Genomic DNA, 7,946 nt, shown 5'->3' on the forward strand with positions numbered 1-7,946 from the left:
GAAATAATCCAGTGCAGTTAAATACTTTGTTCCAGTTTATAAACCAGAGCATCCCAGAAAGCAGCTCATTTTGTATAATTTTGCCTGGGATATTTCTAGTTAGCTTTCTTGCTCTTTTTCTGGAGTATTCAGTTTTGTTTTCTCCTCTCCATACAAACAAAATTAAATGCCTCTGTTTGAAGAAAGAGGCTGCACCATTCTTGTAATATCATCTTTGGTACAAAACAAAAGCAACTTACACAGCGTAATGGTGTCACCCAGTCTCTTGCACACCAAGCCTGTCCCTACAGACCACACACCATAACAAGCTTTTCTGTGATGGTGACAGCTTCTCTCCTCCCAATCACCAAAGTAACATCACAATTAAATATAACATTCAGCATTCTTTTTAAGCGCTAATTTAAATTTTCACTCAGAATTCACAAACAGGTATTTTCACCCATTAGCTTATACATATTATGGTTTCTTACCACTTCCAGGGCAGAGGGATATGACCACCAGCCCTGGGACACACTTTAGAAGTTGCTCCCAGAGACAAAAATAGCTGTACGGATCTCCACATCTGCTCAGTGTTTTTTGAAGGGAGGGGGAAGGAAGGAAAAGACAAATGGGAACTCAGTAAAAGGAGTCTTGCCTTTCTGTTAAATGTTTGTCCATTTGTCATTTTTCTCCTGACATGTTTTGCCTATTATATTAAAGGCTTCTTCAGTGGAAAGCAGTTCTTTACATGAACTTATTTGAACATGCTGGATTAAGCAGATTTTGTCACTGTGTGCCTGCTGCCTCACAGCTGAGGAAATTAAAGGGTGAGCTCTGAGCACCATCACCAGCCTCGAGGCTCTTAGGGTCTCTGAGACAGTCTGCCAAGATGTCCTGAGGATCCCTTAAGAACACCACTAGAACAGTGATGTTATCACTGGATCCATTTTCTTTTGCAGCAGCCACCAGTCTTTCTGCTGCTTTGAGACCCACTCCTTTGGTTTGCATTAAATGATCTAGGACCAAGTCTACAACCTCATATGGCTTGATAGCGTCAAAGAATCCATCACAGGCTAGGAGCAAATAATCTTCAGAACCAGTCAGCTCAAATGAATCTCCATCTGCATCACCAGAGATGTAGGGTTTCTGACATATGTCACCTAAGACAAGCAAAACAAAGGCTTTATTACTTCAAATGTAAACAGTTACTTCTTCACCCACCAATTGCTTTTACCATCCTCAAGGAGAGCCAGATCATATTCCAGAGGTATGTGATGCAGGACAAGAGTAGTGAAAAGCTATGGAATAAGCATGGAAGGCTTCTGTTTCTTTAAGAACACTTGGAACCTACCTAAGTCCAGTGGGTTTCTAAGGAGTTACTCTAATTCATGCTTTCCTAATTTTGCGGGGAAACTAAAGAATCTCTTTTGAAGTTTTTTCTCTCTGAAATATATTTGTGCAAGGAGATAGTTAGGACTTCATTTTGCAAGTGCGCCTCTTGTACAGCCTTCAGAATGCTATGAAAATAAGATTTTTCTTAGCTAGCCAGATATACAGCACAATGCCATAAGAATCTGCTCGTTATGTTTAGTTCATCAGTTTCATATGGACATACTTCTTAAACATGGGTTGCTATTGATCCAAGTAACAAATTTATATTAATTTGCTTCCACTCATACATTACAGTTATCTACTGTACTTCCCCAGAGCCTTTTCTCTTTTTACCCTCATTGGCATGTAGCAAAGCAAGCTCGTTTAATAAGATTCTGGAATACTACAATTAAAATTCCCTAAATTGCTGGATATGTGTGATTTGAAGGAGGATATAGTGATCTGCCTTAAGAACTGCAGTCAGGAGAAAGATATATTCATATTAAAGTGGACAAAAAACACCCCCACAAAGCAGACATTCAGACACATAAAGAAGCCTAGATGAACACTTACTTCCTCCACTTTTACAAATTAAATACTCTACGTTTGTTACGCTACTGTAGAACACCACAGTATCAAGGACGTTTACAAGAAGAAAAAAAACCTTAGAAATATAAAAGAATTAGGACTGTCATGGCTAGTGCGTAAAATAAAACAATGTTTTATGCTTATGGTAAAACCAATAAGATTATATAGCTGCAAGCTATGTAAGTTATATAGCTGTAAGCTAGCCTTATTGCAAAGACAGCGAGTAGTTTACTGTTTGATCGATGCTGAGCAAAATATCATTTACAGTAAATGTACAGTCTCAGGTGGTGTGTTTTAATCAAATTTAATCTGAACTGTACTAATTCTGATGGTTTATCTTACCAATTGCTCTGGAAACAGCCAAGGTACCATTAACTCGCCAGCAGTCCATATAGGTTACACAACCACCCAGAGTTTCAATACGTGCTCTCTCATCCTGAAAAACAGTAGAACACAGTTTTTATACAGAAAGCCTGCCCATGGCTTACTGACCTTGTTGTTAGCCTATCGAAGAGGAAAAAAAAAAAAAAAAGACAAAACGCCAAATCAAGAGCTGCTTCAGCTTCTGTATTTATACTACGAATATAGCAAATATATCGGAATCTAGCTCAGAAACATGCACTTAAAGGTTACTGGAAACAACCCACCTACTTTCCAACCATACCACAGCTTATCTGCAAAAAAAGCAGAATTCTTAATTTTTTGTATCATTATGTTCTTTCCCATATGGATGAGTACCCTTTCCTGCCACTTCATCCCATCCCATACAGCAACTGGGTAAATATATACATATTTGAAATAAAATACAAGATAACTAGACTATGTAACAAAGAGGTATCAATGCAAATGCTATTAAGTACTTAGTTATTATAAATATTCATGCTATGAGGGCAAAGGGTCATGCAATGCTATCTAAATTTGCAAGATCCCCATCAAATTTCATTTAAGAAAATACCTTGCTATTTAAAATATATAGAAAATGCAATACACTTTAAGACAGTTAGGCTAGTACATTAGCATTAGCTTTTGAATGACAGTATAGCATATTATGGAAGACTTGCATTATGCTAACATTTTAAATAGATATTGAACTCAAATTAATAAGTTCATTTATAACAGGTAGTTTTAAATTCACATACAAAAAAATCCTGTGAAAGTCTTTTAACTACTATAAATTTTGAAAAGACAGTCTGAGCAGGAACTGACATCAGGACTACCAGTACCATCAGTATTTTCAAGTGGGCATAGTTGTAGGGATCACCTTTTCAAGACACAGGAGTGGAGGGGAAAAAAAAGAAGTTGTCAGTTCTCTGAATCCTACCATACAATACATGTAATTATGTAAAGCACCAAACACTTAAGAAGGCTTAGATTCCAAAAGGTTTCAAGAGAGATTCTGACAACGCACACACGAGAAAAAAACCAAGTCAGACTTACTTCTCTTTCTGGTTTGTGAGGTTCCATTAATGTCACAGCTTTTCCTTGCTGCACAAGCATTACCTGCGAGTCCCCCAGCCACGCTATGTGCAGCTTGTTCCCTACAATCAATGCAGATACACCTGTTGTACCACTCCGCAGTTTCTACAGAAGAGAACAGGTATGTTAGGTGAATATTCAAGGTTACATGGCAATATTGTAAACCAAGGTTTAATTACACTTGAATGCAGCAGAGCAAACCTGCCAATCACAATTCAGGTACCTGAAAACAAGGTATTAGACAGACTTGAAATAAACTATATATTCTAACATGCAGATGGCTGATTCTGCCTCTGTTATGTTCTTCCTTCTCTGCTATTAATTCCAAAACTGATCTAGGAGACTAAGACCTCTAATTGTTCAAAACACAAAGACACACAGAAAAGAAAGAGGATCTGAATTTCAGTAGTATGAATATTTCACAAACAATCACAGGTCTCCCTAGTCCACCTCACATTCTCCACTCTACCACTAGCAACTACAGACACCTTGCTCCACATAGATCCCCTTATCCTTGGGTATTTAAGTGAGGATGTCAACAAAGAAAGGAACCTAACTGTCTTAGATTCCCTCTAAAGATTAGTGAGAGTAAGACCAAATGAAGATTGTGGTCCCTTTTTTGTACCTCATTGACAGAAAATAGGATATTAACAATTAATACTTCCATATTCAGTTACTGCTATAAGAAAAATAGTTCTCATTAAACTGTCTAATAAACCATCCTCCCATTATGTAGATTTGAAGAAAGAATGTTCATCATACCAACTTGCTTCAAAGCTGATCAATAAGCTTGATAAACTGAAGAGTCTGATTTAAATCACAAAATACATTTTTCATCTTACAACCACCTATGACATTAATGATGGGAGAGGAAGATAGCCACCATATTATCAGGAAGAGAGAAACTCCTTTTCCAGGTAAGAGGTAGGACAACAGAACATCTAGAGGCTGCCTAATTAGGCAAAAAGGCAGCAGAGCATTCTCTCAAATAACTGGTATGTCAGGAACATGTAAACCACTTAACACTTCTTTTCAGTCACTCATCTTGAACTTGCAAGCACTGTCATTTTGTTTTTCCTCAAAAAAAGAAATAATTTGATCAAAGAAAATCTTTACATGTACATAATTTCATAAAGAAGTCAGTGATTCAAAGAAACTGTACTGCCAGAATTTTCTGGATAATACCATGTTGTCCAACAGTTTTCAGTGTTATTTAAATACAATGCAATTAATCTCTACCCACTCACCTCTCTCTTGGCTTTGAAAAGAAACATTTCATCTGTCTTCTGGAAAGAGCATTTCAAGGCCTCAGCTGGATTCTTAACGATCTCTTCGTGTAGCCCAACATTTACATGTAAATGGGTTGCTGAATAATTGGCAGCATCCACTCCACCATGGCCGTCAAATACCGCAAAGTAAGCACGATCAATGTCATCCTTTTGCGAGGAGGGAGAGAGAGGAAGACGTAATCATCTTCAAAAACAAAATAACTTAGAGGCTGGTACCAGCAAGCAAAGATTTTTTTTATTCTGGGCTTTCTTCTATACAGCGTTGCATAGGTAAGGGCAATTTAAGTCAGTTTACCCATGTGCAAAATGGACAGAATGGTAACTTTGCAGGAGAATTACTTTTCTTTGTTTGCTGTTAGTCATTTAATATCCTTGAAAATAATCTGGAATTGAAACAGCAGACAGCTGGTTATATAGTCCCACTATAGCTTCACTAATTGGCACTTGTACAACTGATGTTCTCCCCCCTTCTTTTCTTAATATATCAGCTACCTCAGTCACAAGAACATTATAACTCCAGCAACATAACACTAGGTGAACTTCCTGTCTCCCTGTATCACTTCTGACGTGAAATCCAAGGTCACAAGATCCTTCTTTACCAGGACAGTAGTTAGCACCTAGAAATCTGAGTCACTAAGTCCTTGCTCCAGCATAGACATGATAAATAACTATGTGGCAACAAATAACTAATTTGTGGCAACAAATTCTTACCATTTCACAGATCATCCAACACTAGGTCATTGTGTTTACAGGAATGCTGAAAAGCTAACGAACTGGCCTCCCCAGTTTTGTCCAGACTTACTGATAAACCAAACAGCTGATTGAACTCTGGGAGCAGAACGTGGCGGTCCTCCATCTTCCGTCTAGTGTTACGGATGGCGTGGATGGAAACAAGCAGGAACCGCTTCAGTGGTCTCAGTGGTGGCAACTTCTTCTGCCACTCAAAGCAAACATCCCGAAGCTTGTTGAAGAAGCAGCGCTGCAACGACTCTCCATCCAGCACTGACAGCACAAAGACAAAACAGTAAGTTGTGTGCCCCATCTTCCTACGTTACCCCACCTTTTGGCCTGTCTTTCCTTCAAGTTTCTTTCCTTAGAGCTACATACACACATTCAGCACTCTGCCTTTACAGGCTCTGCAAGAATTAAAATAGGCTCCTGAGAATAACGTGGAGAGAAAGTTGCAATGGAAAACAGTATAACATTAAGGACAAGAACAGCTTCTTTACTTAGTAGTTCTCTTTCAAAAGAGAGCTTTATCAAGTAGGTGATTACACTACAAAAATCATAACAAAGACCCAAAAATCAGTCTGGCGTATTAAACATAAATGTTGTTATTATGTAAGTAAAATGCACAAGATACAGTGGTAGGAGTGCATCCCTACCAAAAAAAAAAAAAAAAAAAAAAAAGACATAATCAAGCGTGCAGAAAAGCCTTCAAGGTAAGAGGCTGCTGCTGACTTGGACACAAGGGTTGAAAAAGCATTAGCCTGGCTTTGGGTCAGGTTATGTCCTACTGAACCACTTCCACTGAAACAACAAGGAAGTCTGAGAATGTTTTGCTGAGGTCAATAGCTCAACTCATAGTTGAGTTGAACAGATTAGAATTTTAAGCTGTTTTCTTTATCTTTTTAAATACACATGGTTGTAGGAGCTAGATGGACAGAAGAACACTTCCGCCACTTTCCTACTTTGTCATTACAGAGCAGAACTGTAAACACTCATTGAGCATAGTGTGAAAAGCTCTGGCCAGACACTCAAATCCTTTTCTGGATAGGTCCCAAAGATCAATTAATCCAAACTTATTGTTCATCAGACTGAATGGTTTGGTGTTTGGCATTGTGTCTAGCTTTGCAATGCAGTCTCTCTCAGAATAGGTAATAATTTAAAGTTTTGTTATTTGAGAAAGAACCCTGCCTCAATGCTACATCAACTAACTTCAAAAGGCATTGAAAAGATAATCTATAGAGCAAAAATAATTTGGTGGTCACTAATGTGTTTCCTAAAGAACTGCAGTGCATGAACTAGCTTTCCTATTTCTATTTTATCCTGACTCCTGCTAACACTGCTGTCGTTAAAGCTTCCTCAGAATTCCTTTTTATGGTTCTCAAGTATTTATTTTTCTCAGCAACACTGCACAGCCAGCTTCAGATGCATCTCTGGGCCTGGAGAATTGAAAGCTTAAATGTAGACACAGATCTTTGATTAGCAGTCACTACATATTAACCAAAACTACTTTTGGTTTGCTTAATATGCAGATGTGAATGGGCAAGATATTAAAACTTTTAAATATTAAGTTACCCCATATACAAATGTAATTAAATAGGACAGCATGTCAGACAGCCTTGTCTACAGCTATTAGCTTACATATTTGTAAATGTCTTGACTAATACTGACCAGAAGACTTGGACACACATTGCTGTTTAAATATTAAGTTTGTGAAATCTGACACAGAATTTAGTACCTTAACACCAGAAATTCTGCAGTATACCGCATCAAACAGTGGTACTCATATAGGCACACGTACATACCTTGCTTTTATATAATCACTTCTCTGTCATTCCAAGAATGTTTTTTTTTTTTGCCAAAGACTTATTACTGCAATGCAGGAAGAGAGTCCATACTGTGCTGTAGCACAAGCAACATCTTTCTTCCTAGTTGTACAGTTAAAGTGATGTAATAGCAATTACAAGATAGGGAAAGCAAGTACAGTCCAAATGTGCAGAGAAATTAATGCCTTTAAAGTAGATATTCCTTCCTGAGATTAGGCAATGCAAGTACCTGAATAATAAGCAGATTTCCATAATGTTCGATGAGGGAATGGTGAATAGCGATTTGATCTAAATTACAATGGTGACACAAGAACGAATAAACATAAAATAAACAGGAATACATAAAGATGGAAATTAAAGGTGGTTTCAACCATCAGAACAGGGAAGGTTCTGGTACATTTGTCAACAAGGAACGAGAGAGAACCTGAACTGGTTCAAGATGGAACTCATCCAAGGATTTTCTGACTTTGCCTGCACTATCTTAAAAGTAGACTCGAATCCTATATCTTTATTGCCTTTAGAGTGAAACAGGAGCATGAATTATCGTACAAGTGTCACCAGTATAATGTAACCATATAGGATTCCAGACACATTGGATGCTCGTGTGAGGCTCCAGCCCCAGCCAGGCCCAGCCCAGCTGAGGGGCGGCAGAGGGTGCGCCCCGCACCCCGGGCATGGCGGCTGGGGCTGG

General features: G+C 38.2%; 1 protein-coding gene across 1 annotated transcript; it reads right to left on the reverse strand.

Moving 5' to 3' along the window:
- Positions 1–765: 765 nt before the first annotated feature.
- PPM1F (protein phosphatase, Mg2+/Mn2+ dependent, 1F) lies at positions 766–5,745 on the reverse strand. The gene is made up of 5 exons (XM_010289170.1): positions 5,506–5,745; positions 4,662–4,850; positions 3,376–3,519; positions 2,281–2,374; positions 766–1,139 (listed from the first exon to the last, which is right to left on the reverse strand). Exons 1-5 carry the CDS (start codon positions 5,743–5,745, stop codon positions 766–768), a joined length of 1,041 nt encoding a protein of 346 aa, XP_010287472.1.
- Positions 5,746–7,946: the final 2,201 nt, after the last annotated feature.

The sequence above is a fragment of the Phaethon lepturus genome, unplaced genomic scaffold (assembly GCF_000687285.1).
Source record: "Phaethon lepturus isolate BGI_N335 unplaced genomic scaffold, ASM68728v1 Scaffold28126, whole genome shotgun sequence".
NCBI lineage: Eukaryota > Metazoa > Chordata > Aves > Phaethontiformes > Phaethontidae > Phaethon > Phaethon lepturus.

Bases quoted from the DNA above. Each gene is read 5' to 3' on its own strand.
- PPM1F (XM_010289170.1), bottom strand. From the start codon at position 5,745: ATGGGGCACACAACTTACTGTTTTGTCTTTGTGCTGTCAGTGCTGGAT. The intron at 3,520-4,661 runs GTGAGTGGGTAG...TCTCTTCTGTAG, and splicing joins TTTTCAAAGCCAAGAGAGAG to AAACTGCGGAGTGGTACAAC. The intron at 2,375-3,375 runs GTAAGTCTGACT...ACTGTTTTTCAG, and splicing joins CTCACAAACCAGAAAGAGAA to GATGAGAGAGCACGTATTGA.